This window comes from Sinohyriopsis cumingii, chromosome 5, assembly GCF_028554795.1.
Source record: "Sinohyriopsis cumingii isolate HCF-2022 chromosome 5, ASM2855479v2, whole genome shotgun sequence".
NCBI lineage: Eukaryota > Metazoa > Mollusca > Bivalvia > Unionida > Unionidae > Sinohyriopsis > Sinohyriopsis cumingii.
The window spans coordinates 22116128-22143598 of NC_142965.1; the positions used below are offsets into that span (position 1 = coordinate 22116128).

Genomic DNA, 27471 nt, shown 5'->3' on the forward strand with positions numbered 1-27471 from the left:
CGCTTTTAATGTTACTAAGCAAATTCATTTTTGGATTCATACACCGTCTTTTTCATAAGTGTCAACAACATTAATGATGACAAATGTTTTTGGCATGTTTTGCTTCTCTTTGGTATCTAGTACTTAATTATCGTACACATTCTGCGTCTGCTTGACATGTTTTATATTCTTGTCTGTATCACTAGATGTCTGCTAGACATGTGTCACATGTTTTTTGTATCACTACGGGTCTACATTACAACATGTGTTATATGTTTGTCTGTATCGCTAGGGGTCTGTGTTACAATATGTGTTATATAGTTGTCTGTATCACTAGGAGTCTACATTACAACACGTGTTATTTGCTTGCCTGTATCACTAGGGGTCTACATTGCCACATGTGTTATATGCTTGTCTGTACCGCTAGGGGTCTATGTTACAGCATGTATTATATGCTTGTCTGTATCGCTCGGGGTCTGTATTACAACATGTGTTATATGGTTTTCTGTATGACTAGGGGTCTACGTTACATGTGTTATATGGTTGTCTGTATCACTAGGAGTCTATATTACAACACGTGTTATACGCTTGCCTGTATCGCTAGGGGTCTACATTGCAACATGTGTTATATGCTTGTCTGTATCGCCTGGGGTCTACATAACAACAGGTGTTATATGGTTGTCTGTATCACCAGGGGTCTACATTACAACACGTGTTATATGCTTGTCTGTTTCGCTAAGGGTCTACATTACAAAATGTGTTATATGGTTGTCTACATCGCTTGGGGTCTACATTGCACCATGTGTTATATGCTTGTCTGTATCGCTAGGGGTCTACATTACAACATGTGTTATATGGTTATCTGTATCTCTAGGGGTCTACATTACAAAATGTGTTATATGGTTGTCTGTATCGCTTGGGGTTTACATTGCACCATGTGTTATATGCTTGTCTGTATCGCTAGGGGTCTACGTTACATGTGTTATGTGGTTTTCTGTATCGCTAGGGGTCTGCATTGCAACATGTGCTTTTTGTTTGTCTGTAGCACTAGGGGTCTACATTACATGTGTTACATGCTTGTCTCTGTCACTAGGGGTCTACGTTACATGTGTTACATGCTTGTCTATATTGCTAGGGGTCTACATTACAACATATGTTATATGTTTTTCTGTATCATTAGGGGTCTACATCACAATATATGTTATATGCTTGTCTGTATCACTAGGGGTCTGCATTACATGTGTTATATGCTTGTCTGTATCGCTAGGGGTCTACATTACATGTGTTATATACTTGTCTGTATCGCTAGGTGTCTACATTACAACATGTGTAATATGGTTGTCTGTATCGCTGGGGGTCTACATTACAACATGTGTTATATGCTTGTATGTCTCGCTAGGGGTCTACATTACAACATGTGTTATATGGTTGTCTGTATCGCTAGGGGTCTACATTACAACATGTGTTATATGTTTGTCTCACTAGGGGTCTACATTACAGCATGTGTTATATGCTTGTCTGTATCACTAGGGGTCTGCCTTACGTGTGTTGTATGCTTGTCTGTATCGCTAGGGGTCTACATTACAACATGTGTTATATGCTTGTCTGTATCACTAGAAGTCTACATTACAGCATGTGTTATATGCTTGTATCGCTAGGGGTCTACATTACAACATGTGTTATATGCTTGTCTGTATCACTAGGGGTCTACATTGCAACATGTGTTATATGTTTGTATCACTAGGGGTCTACATTACAGCATGTGTTATATGCTTGTCTGTATCACTAGGGGTCTGCCTTACGTGTGTTGTATGCTTGTCTGTATCGCTAGAGGTCTACATTACAACATGTGTTATATGCTTGTCTGTATCACTAGGGGTCTACATTACAACATGTGTTATATGGTTGTCTGTATCGCTGGGGGTCTACATTACAACATGTGTTATATGCTTGTATCGCTAGGGGTCTACATTACAACATGTGTTATATGCTTGTCTGTATCACTAGGAGTCTACATTACAGCATGTGTTATATGGTTGTCTGTATCGCTAGGGGTCTACATTACAACATGTGTTATATGTTTGTATCACTAGGGGTCTACATTACAGCATGTGTTATATGCTTGTCTGTATCACTAGGGGTCTACATTACAACATGTGTTATATGCTTGTCTGTATCACTAGAAGTCTACATTACAGCATGTGTTATATGGTTGTCTGTATCGCTAGGGGTCTACATTACAACATGTGTTATATGTTTGTATCACTAGGGGTCTACATTACAGCATGTGTTATATGCTTGTCTGTATCACTAGGGGTCTGCCTTACGTGTGTTGTATGCTTGTCTGTATCGCTAGAGGTCTACATTACAACATGTGTTATATGCTTGTCTGTATCACTAGGGGTCTACATTACAGCATGTGTTATATGCTTGTATCGCTAGGGGTCTACATTACAACATGTGTTATATGCTTGTCTGTATCACTAGGGGTCTACATTACAGCATGTGTTATATGGTTGTCTGTATCGCTAGGGGTCTACATTGCATCATGTGTTATATGTTTATCTGTATCGCTAGGGGTCTACATTACAATATGTGTTATGTGCTTGTCTTATCACTAGGGGTCTACAGCACAACATATGTTATATGTTTATCTATATCACACTTTAAAGCAAACTATTTTAACGATTGTGAATTTATTTATAAGGATGTTCGTTTATTTTTTATTTCTCCATTTAAACGTAAATTTATGTCTATTTTAAGCAAGCTTGCATTTCAGCTCGATAGCAGACGCTGTATCCAGTTTTAAATTGTCGCGTAATTTCGGTTTGTAATCGACCCCTCATTTATTCATCGTATTGAAAGACGATTGTGATGTATGTTAAAATGACTACCGGAAAAAAATACATTACTATTTCTTGTTAAACAAATATACCGTTTGTCGTAAAGTATTACCAGTATTCAATTTTGTATGGGTGACACATAAAACCAGTTCAGGTGGGCAGGTCCAAACATAAATGAAGGCCCACGAACAGTTTGTAGTGGTTATAGACACTTTCTTGAGATATAAGAAATTAAGGATGAAGTAACAGGTGGCCGGAGGGACTTTCCTTGCAGTTGCCTAAGTCTGGAGGAGGGGGGGGGGGGCGGAGTCAATAATTGTGTCGCATGGCCTTGCGCCAGTAAGACTGATCACCAATCTGTTCATGGCAGACACCACAGCGGGCATCATTTATCTCATTTCATGTTGAACACCGCATCCCACTGTTTCGTAAATTAATAGTTCCAAGCTTTACTGGGGCCGAAACAACCGTTCTTTCAGGGCTCGTTTAACCAATCTTTGTCATTGTCTATCGGGACCGGGGAGGGTGGCTACTTCCAGCCTTCTGTCACTCTTTTCAAGTAAACCCTGTTGCTGTAGTATTGCGAAAGCGGCTGAGCCGGTAACCAATAGCTGGCCCCCTGATGGCCGTTAGATGGTGGATCTGGGCTACGTCGGACTTTTGCCGGTCACGAATATCCTTACTGCACGAATACGTCAGACAGTGGCTTTGACACGTGGTTTCAACGTGCATGATGAGTGCCTCGGGATACTTAATGCAAGGCAGCCCTGGTGTATATGTCCGAGGCCAGCTGCAATGTCACTTCCGCATATTGCTACCTTGGCTACACTCATAAAGGTTATCTTTTGAAGCTGCCCACGACGCATGCGGCCAGGAGTCCGTGCTACAGGACCAACGTACGGCAAGGCGGTCTCGGATTAGTTCAGCCTTTTGGCGGAAACGTAGTTAGTATGTGTGCTTTAACAATCAAGCTTGTTTCAGTCTATGGCATATTATTCACCTAGCCGTCCGGAAGAAGATAACATTGCCGTACGCGACCAGTGACGGATATCTTGTGAAAGACATGACGTAGTCTGAGCCGTCAAAATGTTATATGTTAGTAAGTTAGGAAGGACAAAAGAATTACACCACCATTTTAAGCCGCACAAGAAATGACGACGTATTGTACATACACCAACTCTAGACTGACCAACCAGTGTGCACCTCCAGAACAAAAGAAATGTGTGGAAGAAGATTTTGAAGTTGCGGCGCTGCAAAAACGGAGTTATTTTTAAGAGCGTTGGAGGCCAGTCAGAACGTCTATGAACAAACTTGATGTACATGTATAAGAATCTGACCTCGATGGCAGTTATAACAAGCAGATCGGCTGAGATTGAGAAATCCAAGATGAAAGTGGGTAAAACACGAACTGGGGCTGCACCATGGGGTACGTCATTTAGCCTGGATAACATTGAATAACTTGATAGTCGACAAGAAACTCACACTAAGACCTACATAACGGGTAGCAACCCCATCAAATATATCAACGAAGCCAGCTTTGGATGCTGTTTTACGCCAACGATATTGATTGACGCATGTACTTGTCATTAGAGATTTGTGATTATGTCTATAAACCAGGAACAATATACACAATGACATCCTTCAGGACTTTCAGGACGTTGCCCTCAACATGGTGCGCATGCTGGGCGGCCGAATCATGTGCGGTCTGCGTATTACTCGTATGAGACCCGTGATTCAATACAAAAGGTCGGATATACCTACTGGAACAGGACACCTTTTATAACCTCCCCGCTGTTGCTTATCACGAGGTTGTTGGTCAGATTTCAAAGGCGGACGGTTCTGACTGCGCTCTGGCGAACATATTGCGGCCGTTAACAGTGGAATTATGCGTCTGTCTGATAGCCCGCTACCTACAGACAATCACCAGGTGAAGACCAGCCAAGACCACGACGGTGTCGCCCAACGACCATTTTTGGCTTGATCAGCTACTGCGACGAATCCGCTGTAGCGCAGGGCAGACATTCTCCGTAAAATACAATAGTCGTTGCAACTCCGTGTCCGGAGAAGACTCTGCCACCCTTTGAGCATTTTTGAGCATTGGTCTCTATCAACGCCAATTCAAATATGGGCTTCAAATAGCGCAAAGAGCAACTGGACATGCATCACCCCACTCAGTTACATCTTTAACTTCTGCTGGAACGTGCACAAGTTCGTCTTCGGTGCCAAGCTCACCGTGTCACTGATCAGTGGAAACACTGGAAAGCGACATGTTTAACTCCATGGGTGGAAAGCAGAGTTCCTACCCTTCCAGGACACGATCACAGATTCCCATCAAAGCGCCATCAGGGCTTCTCTGCACACCAGCATATCTTCTCAGCTGTCTAGTCTTTGAATGAACAGTATGGTGATCGACTAGCTTTCGCACCAGGACATTGTACCTGTACCTGAATTGCCACACGGTTCCAATCCTTCTGCACTTTGCAAAAAGCAATGTGGCCTACTCCTAACGCAGATCCGAACTTCATGGGCCGGGACCAGAACGTAGATACTGATCAGCAGATCAGCCAGAACGAATTCGACGGACTCAATGCCATTTGCTAATTCAATCTGGAGCACCTAGACCTTGTCAAACAGTTGGACGTAGACATGTACTTCAAAGCTTGCTGGTCCAGCATAATCGGCGACTGGCTTTTCATTAACCGTGGACTCGCACAGGACTCGTTTAATATACTTGCGAGGGAACCCCATTACGGTCCCTACATTTCCTTGAGCCATATATCGTTTTTAGGTGGCATTGTTTTCCTCAACCCGCGCATCTGTCCGTCTATCGTTATGAAATACCAGCAATAACACTTGCGACCCAAACACACCACATCTCTCCTGCCCCATCCCTTTTCCTCCAACTTTCCTATTTGGAATATAAATTCAACAAAACAGTCACTCATGTAAAATGAAATATTCTGAGTCCACAATCTTGTGAGATATTTCAAGCAAACGTTGCCGCGCAACAAACCAATATATATATTTATTCGTATGTAATCATTTGCTAAGTATAAAGATTAAATCCAAATCGCAGTGCCAGCTAATCTCCTGATAAGTCTATATTATGTACTGCACTTGTAAATTTTATATTTCATTAAAATGGATAGATTTCCCTACAGCATATCTACCGGCAAATATAAAGTAAAATAATTTCAAACAAATATATTCATCGATCTCTAAATTAATTAATCTCATCGTTCAAGGTAAAGTGCTATAACCAAAAGAACAAATGCTTATATATAATCACAAATCATTTATAATTTTACTTCAATATTGTCATATGTTTGACAATTTGTTTATATTTAAAAAGATTATTTAGTTATAATTTCTTATTACATCTCTCTCTCTCTCTCTCTCTCTCTCTCTCTCTCTCTCTCTCTATATATATATATATATATATATATATATATATATATATATATATATATAAACCACACAAAATACGTATTTATTTCATGACTTTTAAAGTCTTGGTATAAAGCACTTTGATATACCAATACTTTTAGTATATAATACGCTTATTTTCGCAACCGTTTGCTGTTGATTCTCTGTCAATGATGAATTTCCACACATTGATCATTAGTGACGTATGAAAATAACGATACAAGGTATTGATAATCCCCGTTTTCTAAATGAATTTAATATGTTACACAATTTCATCGTAATCCTTTCTGCTCTCTGTTTCCCCTCCCCCTCTCATGCATAACGGAAAAAAATACACATAAATCAGAAGTGAGAGAGAAAAAGAATTTAGGATGGACGAAAACCCTTAGCCTAACCTACACCACGTAACCTACAAGAATATGATTCGTCGTAACGGTATGTGTTCATTTTCGTTGGGATTTATCGACAGTGTTTATATAATCAATGATGCAAAGTTGTAAACTCTGTCGACATTATACACTTAATTCATGTGGTACACATACTGTGATGTATTTAATGTTTTGTTGTTGTGGTTTTGTTTCTTAAACCTGTTATAATATTCGAAAATTCGATTATTCATAATTAAATATGAAAATGTCCAAAGACCGTCCCCCACCTTTTCTCTCTCTCTCTCTCTCTGGATCATCGTAGCAAGATAGGGCGAAAATCTATGAAAAGACGAGCGTAGAGGATTTTCGCTTATATCATCCAACGATGTCTCTGGACTTATAAATGATGGTAACAGTTAAATCAAACCGACCAAAGGATGAGAGAGAGAGAGAGAGAGAGAGAGATTTATGGTCGGTAGTACTATGATTAAAGCAGAATAATGACTTAGAAATACCTTTTGTTTGTTTGTCAGTTGGCTTAGTTTATATTCAACATTAATTTCCATGCGCCGCTACGTAAATGGCTGAGCGTTCATGTGAATGGTGTAGCCAACCATGTATTTGTAGTGCTCTACTTTCTACATTAAAATCATCTTTCATCTTTAAATCATAATTATGCATTATATTGATTTAATCAAAGTAAAAAATAGAAGCTCAAACAAGATAACAATCAACTTATCAATATGTAAAGGTGATTGTGAATAGCCACAAAAGACATATAACTACATTTTGTAGCGGAAACAATCGGCAGCAATGTGAGTTCATTCACTCAGTCAATACATAGTTGTCTGTAGTAAATCTGAACTCCGTTCAAAGGCAAATATATGTATTTGTATGTGATATAAATAAAATACATTTATAAGCAACCCTCCTTTCCTTTTAATGAAACATTTATACATCTCGTGGTATATAATTGATACAGCGTATATGCTACACACACACACACACACACACACACACACACACACACACACATATATATATAATGTTCTCAAATCAGTTCGAAAGCATTTTCTTGCATCAAATATATACCAAGATAATTGATGTAACGTAATTCCATATTTTATTCATTTTTTCATCTTCAGTTTCTTCTTTATAACGTGAACCACTATTCCTTTTGGTTTGTTTTACCGGTTTTCATCCTGGCAGAAAAGGGAAGCTACAAATCCTGAAAGTAATGAATGAAAGTAATCTGTGAATTTCATGACATTCACTGACCCATTTCGTTAAAAATTAATTGTAAGTTTCAAAACAAAACAAAATAATTGAGAATACAACTACCGTGTATCATTATTTAAAGCATGTAAGTAATCCAGATAAAACATTAAAACATAAAAATATATTTAATGATAAAACACAGCCCCAAACAGTGTAAGAGTATATATATATATATATATATATATATATATATATATATATATATATATATATATATATATATATATATATATATATATATATATATATATATAAAGAGAGAGAGAGAGATTACCAATTGAAGTAACTGATCCTCCAAGGAGAAACACTCCATGCCAGCCTATTTTATCTTTCAGAGATGTTTCAACAACAGCGGAAATAATTCCGGTCAAAACCTGACAAGAGGATTAAAACTGGAAATTTGATAAATGCAAATTGAGAACAAAAGTATTAAAGATTAAAATTTATGATGTAAGGCTGACCGTTGATAACAAGAGACCCATGAAGCCATGAATGTGGCTGACTTAGTTTCAATTTTTGGTAATGACATACATTCACCTTTTGAGTTGTTCAAAGTCGTTTAAAAGGTCTTCTGTTTTCAATAACTATAATCATATTTGATTGTGTCCTAAAATTATAAGTAAAATAAGTTATGGAGCATTTACAAGTAAAATGGACTGCTCCGGTGGCCCAGTGGTTAGAGCGTCCGCGGAAGGTCGTGGGTTCAAATCCCGGCTGAGTCATACCAAAGACTTCAAAAAATGGTACTAACAGCTGCCTCGCTAGGCGCTCAGCATTAAGAGGTTAGTGTTAAGACTGGCCGGCCTGATGTCAGGATAATGTGACTGGGTGGGACATCATGCTACATGTCTGCGGCATGATGCTCCAGTGCTAGACATCACTTTACACTGCCACACTGCAGACATTGTAGCGATATGACTGAAAATTGTTAAAGCTACGTTAAAAATCAGAGCATCGTTAAATGTTGTCATGCTACTCATTTTAGTTGTTGACGAGTAAAGAATGGTTGGCTTGACGGACCTACTGACTGATCATTGATTAGACTCGCTTGTGGCCATTAGGACTTGTGTGAGTGGTGAATAAGAGCACCACTGGATTCTTCATTTATCGTACGGGAGGGAAAAAAGCCGCGCTCTCGTACGCGTTTTTGCATGCATCTCATGCTTATTAATTGATCTTCAGGTGTCTTAATTATAACAACCATTGACGACACCAGTCCATCGTGCAAGCACGGGTAGTTGGCTTTTATTTGCTGGTTTGTCACAGCTGAAATGCTAACAAGCCCCCAGTCGACGTTGTCTGCGTGCCCCTCGTTAAGAATCTATGGGCGCTGTAAAGACGGGAAAGGTCAGCAAAGGGTTCCAGCCAACAAGGGGTTTTAATTCGCATTTGCTCCTTCAGGCATACGCGATCGGCAGGTACCTATACCGTAGGGTATTTAATTTAAGGGTATTTAATTTATCAAGTGGGAAGGAATGTACTGCACACCTCTTGATTCTCACGTCCGGCCGAGGCAAGGGAGGAAAGGAGGCAGGAGAGGCACGTTCCACCGTCCAAAGAAATAAGAGATCCGAGGGTGTATTTTGCTCCCCACGTTGCCAAAAAGTAAATATGTGGAGACACATAAGCGGCCGGGAATGATGCCTTTGGGTTTTAACCCCTTCATATTATGATAAATTCTGGGCCAATTTAATAGCAGCCATGGTTTATTTTATTTACATTAAATTGGATTTTATATTGCGCCTTGTGTGGGTTGCCTGATGACATTGGGATTAACCATCTTATATTGTATGAACTGGGCGGCCTATTCTTTTGTCAACTAATTTGATCTAAAATGATTTGTATCTTGTTTCAAGGCCAGTATATGACAAACACGGAGTTCCTTCTCGACCTAGGATGGGTTCGATGCGCGCACGGCAACGCCATGTACTAGTGACAAACACCTAGTCGTTCTGTCCCTCGGGCGACATGTTCTACCTGCCCTATGCCTTGGTCCTGCTTTGTGTATGCGCGAAATGTGCACAAAGGGGCATACAAAAAGAGGGGAAAATGTTGGTGTTTGGGTACATGTGTATTCTGAAGGGTTACATGTTACCTAGGATTCTAATCTCTGATACGAAACTGTTCATAAAATCCCATCGACCTTATTAAAACCTGGCTTCAAAAGGTCTGGGTAGGTGCTGGGTGCTGCTATTGTTTTAAGGCTGGTTTCTGATTTTTCTTTAGTAATCCCATCAACGTTATTAGAACCTGGCTTCAAAACGTATGGGTACGTGCTAGTGCTGCTATTGCTTTAAGGCTGGTTTCTATTGTTTTTATTCTCCCTACAGAGAACTAAGTCCTCATAACCCATCTTGACGGGTGAAGAAGCTGGAAAAAGCTTGGTGACACTTCCTCTGATCTGCGACTTGCACACTTTCATCCAACAAGTTCCACTGCTTAAGACTATACGTCTAAAGCTCGGCATTGGACTTGGTGAGACCAAGATCTCTAATCAAGTTGTTGAGGTCGTTTTGGTTAGGGTAGTATGTGTTTCTCTCCTAAGCTCCACCTCTAAAATTGTCAAATTTATCTACAACGTCTGCCTCGCTCTCTGACTTGCTGCTCTCTTCTAAAGACGGCTGCTCTCTCTCCGGAGGAATGAGTACGGTGATCTCATGGCAGTGTGGCACCGTGGCGATGGATGAAGGAAGGTCCGGGTACGTGATAGTAGGTGCATTCTTGCCAGTCGGACGTTTGGAAGGGTCCACCATGCAGAAGTATCAGCTGCTGGAGTGGTCAGTGGGTTCCCGCCAAATTTGTGGGATAGCGAACTTCATGGCTCTCTTTTCCCCACTGTACCATCCAACAAAAATACATTTATTTCACCCATGACTAATGTGTAAGAGATTCTCGCAACATTTTCATATATGATACATTTTTTAATAACATTGAAAATTGTAAAACAATTTAAAATTAAAAACTTATAACATACAATTAAGAGCAACATTTTCCATCTGACCTATCAGCATTTTTCAGTGCTCTCAAGAGAAATGAGGTGCCCAAGGTTTGTCTTGATCCCCGACAGGCATACCGAAATATGCTTTGTAGGCTTCACACATCTTAGCAGATGATTCCATGGAGTACGTTTTCGCTCTTGCCTTGATAAATTGGCCTCAGACATAGCGTCTGCCGGATGCTTGGAGCTTCTTCATGCCATCTCAGAAAAATGCAGATATGTATCCACTTAGGCTGCTGGAACTAAACTGAACTGGTGGGTTTAAGGCCCCTCTATTTATACTACAACTTATACTGCTGAAATGTTCAAGAAATTTCTAGAAGATACTCCAAATTTTCGCAGCACTAAATCTATCTGGAATGTTCATGAAAATAGGTAAATTTCAAAATATCACTGTCCTGTTCACGAAAGCAAAGTTTGTAGGGAATAATTGCCTATTTCTATACTTTTGAGGCATAAGCAATTAGGAAATTACAATTACTACCCAGGAACAAAAACTGTCCAGGAATAAAAATAAATTTGTTACACAGTCTCATAATTTCCATACTTTTACAAATTGTGTTTGTTAGCGAATAGGTCTGTATGAAATAATCTGCTGTGTCTTTGCCTGGGTTGTTTATAGTGATGATAATAGCTTGTTTCCATGCGTTTGGGATTTCTCTTGTTCTACAGATGACGATGATTAGATGTAATACGGCCCTTTCTATGTTTTCTGAGATATCTTTATATATTTCGTAGCTTAGTTTGTCTTTCTCATGTGATGTAAATTGTCCTTGTATGCTCTTTTCCAGTCGTGGATGGTGAAGTCGACGTTACGAGGGCTGTTGGCATTTCCATGCTCGGTGAACAAATGTGGGAAGTTCGTTTCCATTGTTATCAATGGTACTGGAAGTTGATGGATTGATTCATGTTACTGCTCATCTGTGAAAAGTGGGCGGCCAGTTTGGTTTCTTTTTCCTGATTAGTAATTGCTCCAGGCATTTTTATAATGGTTTTAGCTGGTTTCGCCTTGATAGATTTCATTTTATCCCAGACCTGTTTCGTATTTGCTTTAATGTTCAGGAATGTGCAGACCAAGTTTTCTGTTTTTCGGCTAGGATAACGTTTTCGGTAAGTTTTTTCATTTCTTCATAAGTTGTGAAATCTAATGCTAACTTTGAATGTTTGTATCTATTTAAAGTTTTTTTTCTTCCGTAATAGCTATTTTCATTCGTCATTCTAGCAAGTGAGCAATTGTGCTGAGGTTCTCCCCCATGCTACGGAATGCTGAGAGCCATTGAGGACAGTATTGCAGTGATATTGTTATTAAAAGTCAGTCTGTTTTCGTCATACAACCGCCTTCTCATTCCCTTATAAATACTTGTAAATGCACCTGAATCGGCCTTGTCATATCGCCATCTGGTAAGTACTGTTAATATGAGTTAATATATGGATACCTGTTTTAATCAGGACGTTATCGCTTTCTAAGGTACCTTTTTGGTACATTTCCCATTCTGCTATTTCTGCTACTTTGGCGTGCACAGTGTTAAATCTAAAGCTGATCTAGTACCATTTTCTAGGTTCTAGTGTATGTTCTCTCGTTCAGTAATACTAAATTAGCTTTTGATACTTCTTCCTCATATGTCGTGGTGATATCCACCCCACGGTTGGGTGTGCGTATTAAAATCTCCACATAAGATGACATTATTACCTGCTGTCCCTACCCTATTTAGGTAAGTGTCTAAATTCCTTTGAATTTTCTCCGCATTGCTCATAGAAGTTGTAGATTGATATTTTTGTTCTTCCCATGTGAATTATGATCGATTGGTATTCGACTGTTTCGTAGGGGATGGGTGGTGTTCTCGGGTTTACTGCTACCGCATTGGGTACAGGGGCACTGACGAAGGTTGCAAGGCCACCTCCCTTGTTACCACTAAATCTGTTCGAATGAATCTGGGCAATTAGCCTCGGAGTTTTATGGATATACTCTGTGCCCGAGTTCGAGCAAGTTTCTTGCAGACATATAATATGTAGTATATGGATTTCGTTGATGAGATTGATTCTTAATTCAGGAATATTGTTTTACTGATTCCCTTGCAGTTCCATTGCCAAAGGCTAATTTGTTTCTTGGTTGCCATATAGGTAATCTGATGGCTTAACACTGTTCTGTGCATAGTGCAATTATGTTTTTGTGAAGACTATAAGAGATACTGGTCAAACGGATTGCTTGGGTGTGGTATAATTGTTGGACCGGGATTAGGTTGTTGTCCGATTGATTTTATTTCTGCGTTGATTTTCGTGTTGGCATGATTTGAGATTTGGATGGTTCTATCGGTGGCAACATCTCCTAATTAATGCTTATTCTTGATGCTACAACAATATCTCTTTTAACAAAGACTGTGTCTAGGGATACCAGAAAGTCTTACAGCGATTCCTTGGACATGTATGAGAACTCCACCCAGGTAAATACTAGTCTGATTCCTATTTCCTCTTTGTGGACCAGTTACTTTCCCAATGAAATCCAATAAGTTTTAATGTCTTGATGTGCCAAACTCATATGATCCGGAATGAGTCATTAGTAATGCCAAAATATTTAGTTCAAAACATGTACGAGCACTTTGTAATTCCAATACAAAAATATAATACAGTAATTCCTCTAAAACTATAACTGAACTCAAATATATGCTCGGATCATCGGTTCACAAAAACTGATATTAAACAGGACTGAATCATTGTGTACCACGTTCTATATATGCTAAGTTCACGTGACCTAAGAAAAAATAATTTCTCATGGTAAAATCCATAAAGACAAATCCAAGTAAACATCTTTACAGTGTGACAAAATCAGATATGCAAAAACTCTACCTTCAAACGCGGAAAAGTCAAGCATACAATATTAATAAAAATCTTATGATACTATGAAAATCAATGTATTTGTTCCTGACATTCTTAAAATGTCACTTTATCTTAGTCTCTCTTTTTCTCGTCATTCCTTTCATTGTAGACGTTGTAGATATTATGGAGCCATGTGTCCTTTATCATGAGGGATATAGCAAGTATCTTGACTTGAATTTGATTAAATAGTCTGTAGTCTTATCTAAAGACCACATTGGAATGGCTCGGTATTACTTTCTGACTGGAAAGGCTATCTGTTGTGACTCTTCCATCTTAACAGTCTGAGAACTGAATGAATACATACTCATATAGAGAGAGTATGTATGCAACTAAGTCAAAGTAAATTGTGGAATCAAGATGAAACGACAACACCATTCCACATCCGAGCCAGAAAAAGAAGCCATGAGACTATAACGACTTTTGTAATATGACTGGGTGGGACATCATGCTCCATGTCTGCGACATGATGCCCCAGTGCTAGACATCACTTTAAAATGCCACACTGCAGACATCGTATCAATATGACTAAAAAATTGTTAAAGCTACGTTAAAAATTCAAAACACACACACACCTACCAAGAACTACTGAATCTGCACGTCTGGATCATATTCAACACACCCTCAGAAATAAACCAGTCTAACGACCAGTCGTGGAGAGAATTGCCCTAGTCCTAGCAAGGTAACCCTCCACTATGAAAGCATATGGCAGGTTTTAACCCAGTGGCACACAAACGAAGACATACTGTCCACACCGCAAATAACCAATTTCATCTGACTCTTGAAACAGAGAAAGTTAGCATCGAGGAGAATGATAAAAGGTTACCGCTCTGCGATCGCTAACACCTTTCGTCATCACGGACGAGGGGATAAAAAGTACTGATCCCAGCTTTGGGTATACACGGCCAAAAACATTGGCCCTTTGCCAAAAATGGAACCTATCTTGGGCATTAACCTGGCTGAACAAGATACCTTTTAAACCACTCTCAAGGGCATCTCTGGCGTACCTTTCATACAAAACTTGCTTTCTCATGGCAATAGCGACGGCGGGCAGAATTAGCGAATACATGCCCTTTCAACAGACCCAAATTACACACAGTTCCTACAGGACGGGTCTGACACATGAATCATCCTCTTTAATCGCCAAGAACAGTCTGCCTTTCACGGGAAACCAGACATTCGTCATGAAATCTCTGACTGGTCTGGACACATCAGTTCAAGGCCACATACAAGACCCGTTTCGGGCTTTGACTTGGTACCTTAATAGAACAGAGCCGCTGCGTCGAGGAAGATCACGTCTATTGTTACCTCTCAAGAAAGAACAGGAGGATATATCAATATAGGCAATCGCCTCCTGGATTCAGTGGTTATTTGCTCTGCATTCAGAAGTAATCCCAGCTCGAATGAACGTATTACGCTTTTCATCTCATGAGGTTAGAGCGGTTACCACAAGCATATCATTCGACCGGAACCCTTCTTTAACCGACCACGTTCAAGCCGTGGGATAGAGTCCAGATTCTCTAAGTTTTCATCTCCAAGATCTGTCATCCCAAAGGGCCCAATTCGATCTGGTGGGACCTATATCTGTAGCTGAACATGCGAACCTTCCACGTACATTGACATATTCTTAATACGCGGTTTCATGACTCATGCTACATATTTGGAGAGAAATTGTGTCCCTATTTGAAGCCGCTCCTCCACAGATGGAGTCACCTCCAGTCGGGTTACCAAGAACCTGTCTCACATACCTTAGGGGACCTCTAAGGTATTTCTGGGGTAAGGAAATTTAACTCCCTCCATTTCTTGCCAGTTCTCATAAGATATTATGATTGAGTAACGTAGTTAAAGAAGAAACCAAATTTTCCTAGTAAAATATATTTCTTCGAGAATACTCACCTAATCATAATACACCTACACCATCCAAGCCTCGGCGCAGTTACGTCCATAGACAGTGTGCCTTACTCTCCAGTAGCAACTGACAGTTTCAGAGGTTTTGCCGCCAATCATTTTACCTCAAGGAATATCACTCCGTCCGATCGTCACGTAGGTTGGCAGACATCTTTAAGCTCCCTTTCGCTAAAAGTAGTAGCTAACTGGATTTGCAACGTAGCAGTAGTTCTCCTAAGTTATTACGTTATTGAGTAATTACTCTCAAAGAAACATTTTACTATAAAATATTGGATTTCACATTCTAGATACCCCAAAAATGATTTCCAGAAAATGTATAGCCACTGCTGATTCGTACACGGTAAAATTTAAATAGTTCAAGTATGAACTGCCATCGGAGAAAGCGGCGGATTTCAATATAGATTTGTGCGATCCATTGATAGAAACATGAAAAGGAAAATGCCAAGCTAATTTTAACGATCGTTTGAAAATCTCTGTCGATCATGGAAGTTTGATGTCTCCTGTCTGGATTGAATATAAATACACCGGCAGAATTAACATCTTCCTATGTCATCAAAAAACATCAACACATCAGCATGTCCAACAATCCAGTGACGAGTTTAGGATCACCGATAAAAATACCACTCTTCACATGACCAACGTTTCAAACAGATGTCGCGGATGCCTCAAAGTGTTATTGGTGGACGTAATATTCCTGGTAACAAACGCAATATCGTCAAAATTGATAATTCACACGGTCAGATGTGATTAGCTCGTGTCATTGACATTTGCCTAGGAGGAGGATACTGTGGAAAAGAACGTTTTTCCTTTGTAACTTAGAGAAATAAATCTCTAGCTATGAGAGATGCTAATCCTATTTGCCAAACAAACGTGTTTCTGCATGTTTGCATTTGTGTATGACTTTGTCTTTTAGTAAATGTAGGGTTTAGCCTGCCGTTACGGATCAATACCCAGTGATCAAATGTACGCTCGTTTATCTAAGTCTTTTCTCATTTCAAATTTTGGTAATATTTAGTTGTTATTGTGAAGTCTTGTGCCAGCGTAATGGTTCGAATAAACGAACATTTGCTTCCTGTTTTAAATTTCCTATTTCTCATGAATGCCTCTGGATGAGTACACAGGCAGCAAATGATTTTTTTTAGAACAATTCAGACAAAGAATGCAAAGTTCTTGTAACAAAACTGTACAAAAACATAAAACAATTATTAATCTAAGTCAAAAAAGAATAGTCCTTTTGAACAGACATAGAAACTCGTAAGTGCCCTTAAGCAGAACTGTTCCATGACGTCATTTGATAGTTCAATTGATTAGAGCGTCCGACTCGTAATTCAAGAGTAGCCAATTTGAAACCTGCCCAGGCCAGCCCGGGTTGGCCGACTCCGTGTGTTCTTGGATAAGGCACTTAGCTTACTGTTATTGGCATGAAAGCGTTATCATTTGATTGAAGACTTCCCCATCGTATGGGAGCTGCAAAGTCACTACAACCATTATCGTGACTGCGGCACTCTCTATGTATTATACTTTTATTTTAAAGTTAAAAAATATTACATTGATTTATTACTAGACGAGGAGTTTTAACATATAGAATATACAGAGAAAGTTGGAATTTTAAAGCAAAGTATAAGTTTCTAGAACCTACCGTAGCTATTCTTATGAAGCCGTAGGTGATGCTAAGGTTAGAAACCCCGTAGAGTTTGGACACAACGGCTGGAAAAGTGCTGAAAGTCCCGCACACGCAGAAGTTTATGGCACACACCCAAATTAGAAAGAGTGGCTTTCCTACCCACTCCGAGGCCAAAATTGTCAATAGTAGACATGCCGTCCCTGTCGTGATGTACTGAATGGCAACCTGGACAAAGGTCAAAATTTCACAGCATTTTATCAATAGATGAAGAGTAAACAAATTTATGTTATGAACTGGAACGATAAGGATACAGGATATATACAGTCAGTCAGACAGATAGGGAGATAGGTACATAGGTAGATATGGCCAGATGGACAGGTACACATACAAGACATGGAAGAATCTAAGGGAAAGTACTCACTTTGAATCCGAAACGGTCCATAATGGCTCCCCAAAACGGTCTACCAGCACAGTTAAGTACAGATGATAGCGACCCAACTAAGGCCAGGAAATGATCGTCAAGGATGAATGTCTGCCCGTACGCCTACCCACCCAACCCCAAACAAAAAATTACAAGAAAGAAAGAAATATAAAGGCAATGTTCTACGATTTCCTAAAGTGAATTTCTTTCCTACGTCAAAAATACATACGGTGAGCGATAATACTGTCTGTCTGTCTTTCTCTCTCTCTCTCTCTCTCTCTCTCTCTCTCTCTCTCTCTCTCTCTCTCTCTCTATATATATATATATATATATATATATATATATATATATATAGATATATAGATAGATAGATAGATAGATAGATATACATTCAACTGAAAATATTTTTTCTAGTCCTAATGAGTTAAATATTTTCATGATTTTAAACGGCCTTTCTGAAATTTAATTCTAAAATTTTGAATTGTATCTCGTTCAAATGTTGATATAGACCTTTCTTTCAGTGGTGTTCCGACCACAGCGTGTTATCGCAAACTGGTTATAAGTTCAAAGTTCCATCTTCGTAAGAAACATAATAAATGTCTTAGAATCTATTACATACAATATCAGATGCAAGCCGAATACATTAAAACTGATCTCTTCATTTAAATTTTAGATACAACTTTGTTCATCGACATGAAGCTCAGTCTTAACACATTAACCCCTGGAGGTTTTTGTCATTTTCTCCTGAAATTCTAGTAGGAAAAACATTTTGAAAGTTATTTCTGAATAGATCCGAAAACATTAAAATCCCAGGTGATCTTTCAAGAACATATTGCCTAGTTGTGTTAGAAACATCTATTATCATTGGCTATTTGGCTCGCACATGAGCAGAATGCTAAAAGTTAGAGTGTTTTGTTTGTTTTTTGTTTTGCTAAACGGAGCCATTATTTTTGTATCGAGACCACTCTTTATTCCAAATGGCCATCTTATCCTACTTTTTGTAAAGGTTCATCTGTCTGTTTGCAGTTCATACCGGTTTGTCTTAGATCTGAGACCAAATTTGGGTAGAAAAAAATCGGGTCTAAAAATGAGGTTTTTCCCTCTGTATTTTGTAGTGCGATTAGAAATTCCAGATTACTGGTATCATTGTAGAGCTACATGTGTCTACCTTTCTATAATACCACCCACTTTAATGTATCATGCATGACCATGACGCTACAGAGCTCTGCAGTAGGCTACCACTTCCTGCCACGTTACTCGTCGCTAGGGGTTAATGTGTTAACAGAGCGAGGGATCATCATGCTTGAGACATTGCAAAGAAATAAATGATTCGATTATTAATTCATTTGCGACTTCGCTTCAAAGAGTGGTGATTTATTAGTATCAACTGCGACAATTTGTTAATACAAAAGACTAAAACTACTAGTATGTACGTAATAATTATAACGTACCTTGTATAAGGTAGACATCGTCAAATTACCGTAGCCCACACAGAAGAGGATGATGAAAAGAATATAGTAGTTTCTAGATGTCACCATGTGTTTGACCAACTGAAGAACAGTATTTTGGGTATGTATATTTCCCTCTAAAGACAGAGTGTCATTTCTTGTGTCTCTTTTTTCAGCTACTACGATTGATTTTGTTTGAGAAGAATGGATATGGTTTCTTATACTACTGTCCTTCCCTGACACATCGCCATTTATGGGATCGGTCTTCGTTTCGTCTTTGTCACTTGCATTGTCCCTAAACGATGTGTCCCAATCTTTATTTTCAGGTGTAGTTTCTTCTTCAGAGTTGGTGTCTTTCTCCTTCACCATTCTAATAACAATCTCAGACTGCATAGAAGGAAGAGCACAGTCTAAGGTACTGTTTGGGTCATAATTTGAACGTATACAGCACAACGAACAAATTGCACGGTAACGATGCATAACGGCTAGAACAACCCATAATTGTTTAAGCTTTATTCTTCTTCGGAGACGTGTCAAAACAAATGTACGGTATTTTACACAAACTTGGCAAAATTTACTGAATTAATGTTTGCACTATACTTTACAAGTTAAAACTGGTTCCTCTGCATGACCTCAAGGACATCAAAGCCGGGGACCTTATGATGTGATTGGCGCTCTTTATTTTATGATAACACATTCATTTTTTGGACAAAATACACTGTCTCGTTTCTTTGGTGTAAGCAACTTAAAAAGCAATTTAGCTCACTTCAGATGTTCCAGCAAAACAGTTTGTGACATACTTAACTTCATTTTCATAACTGATACTTAAAACCCAAACACCTCTGTTGTCTGAAGAAAAAAGCAACCCCAAAAAAGCAAAAACAAAGCAGAAATAAGTGTTACTGTGCCTCACAAGCGCCAGTCACTTCGATGGTCCCCGAATTGGTATTTTTGCACCCACAATGAGAATAGTGGATTGACAGTTGCAGCCATAACTCAGTTTCGCGAACTACTGCATTACACTTACAGTTGTCGCGAGAACCCAGATAACAGTCATCCGCCATCTCTGAAGAAATTACAGATAATATTGTACACTCCACCCATCATGCACAACGCCAGAACTGAACTACCAACCTATCACTACATTTAAGTGGGGAGCTTCCAAAGCTGTATTCAGAGTATCCGTTACGTGAATGAAGTTACCGTTGTAAGAATGACTGATGTCCAGTTTTGAGGATAGGTCCGAGCGAATGGGCCAATTAAATAATTAAGAAAATATACACTGATCGTAAAATTTAGTATTCGATACAGTTAAACATACCGAAACCATTATACAGAAGATTCTCTTTTTTGTACATCTTGTTGGATAAGGTTTATTGACATACTGAGTGCTATACATTGCATGGAATATGTTACAATAATTTGACTTTATTTAAGAGCAAAAATTTCCTCGAGGAGTACGTGGACGTAAACTCCAAAATCATTTTTATTCTTAAAAAAATTTATATAAAATTTCTTGCCTTGTCCATACAATCATCTTTTTATTGTACATGAAATACCTTATTTGTGTCCGACGATTTTGGTGAAAATAGCAAAAAGACTCCAATTATTTGCAAGGCTGCGCAAGTCCCGCCGAGGACTAAATAACAGGTGGGTACGCGGTTCAGTAAGGCGCCGTCTGAAAAATACCTTATTCGACAAGAGATAAACAATAGGACGTCACATAAAACCTGTAAGATAAACTTTGAAACGTCCTTTTGTTAGACAATAATATTATGGTTATGAAATATGGACGATAATTACTTTTGCTTTATTCGATGCAAATACAACAATCATATCAGTATAGGATTAAATACACATACCTTGCTTTTATGAATAAAGTTTACCAAAATGCTGACAGTGTAGATAAATTGCAAAGGGCTTTATGCTATCTTTGTGAGTGATTATATCTAATTTTTGCATTAATTTAAAGGCATTCTTCATTTCATATTTGTGATTCAAACTTCCTTTTTTTTCGTTAGACATATTCATTGCAAACATTCATAACTGTTATAACTAATACAACACATTTTTATAGCACGTCCTTTCTCTTGTGCTTGACTTAACATAAGTTTCCATTGAGGGATTTTATGGTCAAAAGTGGCTCATACTAGCCAGAATTCAGCTCTTACTTGATAACCAAATTTTCTTCACTTAACATAACGCTCATAAGTTATTTAGCCGTGATTCTAGTAAATAACGGATGCTTGTAACTGTCAATAAGACTGAAACTTCAGAGACCACAATTACTAGAATAGAATTTGTTTGTAAATTGATGATTTAGAAATATGGAAAAAGGACATGTTACGTTTCCTGGGATTTACTAGAACGGCATCAGAGGAAGAAAAATATAAAATAACAGCTATGTCACTTGAGAGAGTCACAGTTGTCTGCATTCATTTTCTACTGCGAAGTTAATTGTGGATATTTGGAATGAAGAGTTAAATGCAAAGTTTCCTGTTTAGATGCAAAATTAAGCGCTTGAATTAAAATGGTATTGTGTGATTCAACTGTTGAAAAGCATTAGAAATTACTTATGAAAGACGTTAAAAATAATACCTGGGATTAATCTTTGAACAATATATTCAATATTTGCACAATATTGTCAGGTTTCTATCACGTTACCTTTTCACAGTCAAGAACACCTCAGTAAACACTGTACATTAGGAAAAATGAAGTTGTGTAAATTATAACCCTTGTCATGTGACAATTGTAGTTCAGTGAGAGTAGCTACTGAGTTAAAACAAAGGAATGGACAAACACACGTCTGGAGGAAGAACCCGGGAAAACCCCGGAAAGAATCACCGACCCACGAGAAGCTACTGGCAAGCTTTCTCACATACCCACATTAGCCGAATCCGAGACTCGAACCCACGCAGACAGAGGCGAGATGGCAGTGATCCGTAACGGAGAGGGCTTTAGACCACTCGGCCACTCGGGGCCCCATGAAAATGTGTAGTGTCTTTTAAAACGAAGTTTCTTAAAATAAAAAAATGTGTGTGTATGTGTGTGTGATTTGGACTTTTAACGCAACTTTAATATTTTTCAGTCATATCGCTACGATGTCTGCAGTGTGGCAGTTTATTGTGATGTCTACCACTGGGGCATCATGCTGCAGACATGTAACATGATGTCCCACCCAGTCACATTATCCTGACATCAAGCCGACCAGTCCTAATCCTAATCTCTTACTGTTGAGCGCCAAGTGAGGCAGCTGTAAGTACCAGTTTTTTATTTATAAATCTTTGGTATGACTCGTCCTCTGTTCGAACCACAACCTCCCGCATCCGAGGCGGAAGCTCTAACCAATGGGCAATCGGAGCGGTCTTAATAAAATGCAGTGTTTTAAATTGGAGTTTCATGACATTATATACTGTATTTTAAATCAGAGCTTCATATAATCTATTTACATATACTCGCCTTTCAGTTCCCTCCTTAACATCGGGTGACAGGTTATCTGGGTTGATGTAGAAAGTAATGACCTGGTTAAATATACTGGCTGAGCCCCCAAAACCAGCCAGAATGATTCCGCCAGCCAGTCCGGACCGTTTTGGAAACCACTGTGAATATATTTTGAAAACAACTAACGAACTCAGCTTTCCAGCGAATATGACTCACGTTTGCATATTACGGACAATAATGGCTCTAAGAGGCGGGAAGCTTTGCTGTAGGAGAGATTTTCTACCATAGGAAGAATGCTCAATTTTGGGAGCTGCCTATGCATTATAACCGTTTTCCGGCGTCGGATAGCAAAGTCCAAACTCCCACCCCGGAAATATTGTTGTACTCAGTTTTGCCCCTGAAACATCCACCCCTCTGTGAACCACGTTTTTTTCCAGAGGAAAACGACCATGAAAACGGTTTCGTCTCGACGGGGATAAAATAGTCAATAGCCATTTTTGTCCTGTCTAATAAAACTGACCAGCGTTCCACTGAACACATGATTCTTTCACTAATATTCATATTCTAGAGTCATTTTTACGTGCATATATGTACAAACGTTACCTTTGGTCACCATTGTTCCTATGACAGTTTGTTTAATATTGCATTCGAATGCTCTTGAAATAAATGCTACAAAGGACAAAAGTAATACTTTTCAGAAAAGGGAATAAATTGCGTGATTGCGACAAATGTTTTTACACAGGTAATGAATGAGTAATTCGTGACAGTTTTAATTACTTGGAAAATGTTTTCATTACAATAGATGATTTTCAATAATCAAAATATTTTTACAGTTGTAGGTCTCAAATGTACGAATGCTCTGGTGTATTATGTTCCAAGGTATAAGTTCCTTAGAAACAATTATGCCAATAGTTGTACTCATTGGACACTTCCGCTGTCAACATTAAAAAGAACATGCCAATAGTTATACCCTTTTGACACTTCTGCTGTCAATATTGAACTCATTATGCCAATAGTTGTATTTACTGGTCACCTCTACTTTCATTATTGAAAACATTATGCCAATAATTGTACTCTCTGAAGACTTGTACTAGCAACAACGAAAACATTATTTCAATATTTGTACTCATTGGTCACTTCTACTTTCATTATTGAAAACATTATGCCAATAGTTGTATTCATTGGACACATCTACTTTCATTATTGAACAAATTACGCCAATACTTGTACTCTTTGGACACTTCTACTTTCATTATTGAAACATTATGCCAATAATTTTACTCATTGGACACTTCTACTAGCAACATTGAAAACATCATACTAATAGTTGTGCTCTTTGGACACTTCTACTGTCATGCTTGAAAACATTATGCCGATAGTTGTACTCTGTGACACTTATACTAGCAACATTGAAAACATCATGCTAATAGTTGTACTCTTTGGACATTTCTACTAGCAACATGGAAAACATCATGCTAATAGTTGTACTCTTTGGACATTTCTACTAGCAGCATGGAAAACATCATGCCAATAGCTGTACTTTTTGGACACTTTTCTTAGTAACATTGAAAACAGTATGCCTATAGTTGTACCCTTTGGACACGTGTACTTGCAACATTGAAAGCATTATGCCAATAGTTGCTCTATTGGGACACCTCTACCAGTAATATTGAATACATTATGCCAATAGTTGTACTCTGTGGGCACTTCCGCTGTCAACATTGAAAACATTATGCTAATAGATTTACTCATTGGACACTTCTACATTTAACATTAAAAACATGATGCCAATAGTTGTACACATTGGACACTTTACTTTTAACATTGACTGAGATTTGAGGATTTTTCAGATGTTGTGAAATTGAAAGAAATCGCCTAATTTCTGCATGAAAATGTTACGTATTCAATTAAAAAAGTAATACTATTGCAGTCTATGGCTTGGCATCATTGATATATCGGCAGATTATGCAGAATAATCGAACACTGGTTCGGATTTCTGTAAGCAGCAAATTACATCTTATTAACCCCTCACAAAACAAACTCAAAATGGATCTTTCGAATGGTGAGGGGATAAAAGATGCAAGAGGCTAGATCATAACTAATAAATATTATCTCAGACCACATTTTGTGAGATAATGAATAGGCATCAATGTCATAATGTTGCAAACTTTAATTTCTTTTTATAACGATATGTCCCTTGTTCGACTCTATTTTCACTTCTTATATCAGGTTCGCGGTTTAATGACTTATGTCACTTCTTTTGTAGGATGCGATAGTCAACGACATTTTCACTTCCGCCAGGATGTGATAGTCAACAACGTTTGTCACTTCTGTCAGGTTGAGCGGTTTGGTGAATTTTGAAGTGTTGTTAAATAGAAAGAATTCTTTTAAATTCTGTTGGTGAATGTTACATATTAATTCGGGGGACCCGTGTGGCCGAGACCGTTACGGATCACTGCCATCTCACCTCTGTATATCTGGATTAGACCAATCAGATTATGATTGTTATAACATTTAAGAAAACCGATGAAAATCTTTTTCTTCAATCTAGCTAAACAGCTATTGTGGCATATACATTGAGGGTATCTGTGATCATTATCTACTTCTTCAAAGATGTTTTGATTCATCTAACGACGTATCAATTCCATATATATATATATATATATATATATATATATATATATATATATATATATATATATATAATGAAGACTATTTTTTAGATCAGATACATTTCAAGAACATATTTGGGGCGGTGGGTGAGGTTATGAATGCCATAGCGGAAATTCTACCTTTGGAGAAATTCTAAAGAAAAATAATCCAAGAGGGACTTTCCCCCGGGGGAAAGTAAACTCTCAAGTAATTTTTCCCGAGGACAAAAATTGCTCTGTAGAAAATTTATTGTGTGTGTGTGTGGGTGGGTGAGTGTGTGTGTGTGTGTGTAATGGGAGGGGAGGGGAGTGGGAATCTACTCTACGTACATATTCAGAGGTAAAATAGGCCGGGAGGGCAGTTATCATTAATATATACGTATCATTCATTTGCAACAATGCACCTTTCCCAATAATCTGTATGAAGAAATAGCCAATAAGGGTTTTAAAAAACTTGAATTATAAATGTCATTAGATCTTGTAAGTGTGCGTGTCTGCCTAGAATTTACCTCTGGCATACGAGTATATTCAGTATAAATAGATGAGATAACATCATGTGTAGACTTAATAATCTATCACTTCACCACAACCCCTTATCACGTACTGCTATAGAACATATACAGCTTGTACAGAGAATTATACTCGGTCTTTGCATTTATAACATATACAGCATGTATAGAGAATTGTACTCGGTCCTCGTATTTATAACATGTACAGCATTTCTAGAGAATTGTACTCGGTCCTCGTATTTAGAACATAATACAGCATGGCTAGAGTAATGTATTCGGTCCTCGTTTTTAGAACATATACAGCTTGTGCAGAGAACTGTACTCGGTCCTCGTATTTAAAACATATACAGCATAGCTAGGGTAATGTACTCAGTCCTCTTTAGAACATATACAGCATGTACAGAAAATTATATTCGGTCTTCGTATTTAGAACATATACAGTAGAGTATTGTATTCGGTCCTCGTATTTAGAACATATACAGCATGGCTAGAGTACTGTACTCGGTCCTCGTATTTAGAACATATACAGCTTGTACAGAAAATTATACTCGGTCCTCGTATTTAGAACATATACAGTAGAGTATTGTACTCTGTCCTCTTTAGAACATATACAGCATGGCTAGAGTACTTTACTCGGAGGGCCCCGAGTGGCCAAGTGGTCTAAAGCGCTTTCCGTTATGGATCACTGCCATCTCAACTCTGTCTGTGTGGGTTCGAGTCTCGGATTCGGCCAATGTGGGTATGTGAGAAAGTTTTCCGGTAGCTTGTCGTGGGTTCGTGGGTTCTTTCTGGGGTTTTCCCTGTTTCTTCCTCCACTATTAATACTGGCCGCCAAGCTTATCGTGTGCTGAAAAATTGCGTTAAACCTTACAACAACAACAACTTTACTCGGTCCTCGTATTTAGAACCTATACAGCATGTGCAGAAAATTATACTCTGTCTTCGTATTTAGAACATATACAGTAGAGTATTGTACTCGGTCCTCGTATTTAGAACATATACATCATGGCTAGGGTAATGCACTCGGTCCTCGTATTTAGAACATATACATCATCAATGCCGGATTACCAAATAGGCAGATCAAGCACCGGCCTAGAGGCCCCGCGACAACGGATAAAAGAAATATTGATTAAACATATTAGGAGATAATTTGCGAAGGGGGTTGTGTGTGCAAGATTTCGACTGCCAATGGAATTCCACGGGGTTTAATCCGGACTGTACATCATGTCGAGAGAATTGTACTCGGTCCTGGTATTTCGAATATATACTGCATGTCTAGAGCATTGTACTAGGTCCTTGTATTTAGAACATATACAGCATATATATTATCAGTGTATTAAATAATTGACTAACGAATTGCTAGAATCGAGTTTGAAGTATATGTGCCCATATTGTCGGTATTTTGGTTTAATTTACTTGTTTCCATGATAGGAGTTTAATGCCTCCCTTCAAGTACTCTCCAAATATTTGACAGTTCTACCTGTTGTATATCCCAGTACGTGTTTTGGCATGATCTCATACCCTTCGATAGACACATTTCGACGCCACAGTTCTGGACATCCAATTGATACATTTCTAACACATGCTACTTCCCTAACAACAAGAAGGGCTAATATGAATCTGTTCTCTTCATTATATACACTCAGCCGCTCTTAAGTGTCATAGATCATCATCCAGTGTCTCACCAATTATACGCTGATGACACC

General features: G+C 38.5%; 1 protein-coding gene across 1 annotated transcript in view; it reads right to left on the reverse strand.

The window, feature by feature from the left end:
- Positions 1-7692: 7692 nt before the first annotated feature.
- Positions 7693-27471, reverse strand: part of LOC149798768 (apicoplast pyruvate carrier 1-like) — a 31482-nt gene continuing 11703 nt past the window's right edge. Inside the window, exons 4-10 of the mRNA XM_089957290.1 lie at positions 22614-22763; positions 20724-20918; positions 19168-19551; positions 17717-17839; positions 17311-17520; positions 8169-8268; positions 7693-7844 (exon numbers count right to left, since the gene is read on the reverse strand). Of these exons, the coding sequence (XP_089813416.1) occupies positions 7804-7844; positions 8169-8268; positions 17311-17520; positions 17717-17839; positions 19168-19551; positions 20724-20918; positions 22614-22763 (1203 nt within the window). The 3' untranslated portion in view covers positions 7693-7803. The remainder of the gene's footprint in view (positions 7845-8168; positions 8269-17310; positions 17521-17716; positions 17840-19167; positions 19552-20723; positions 20919-22613; positions 22764-27471) is intronic.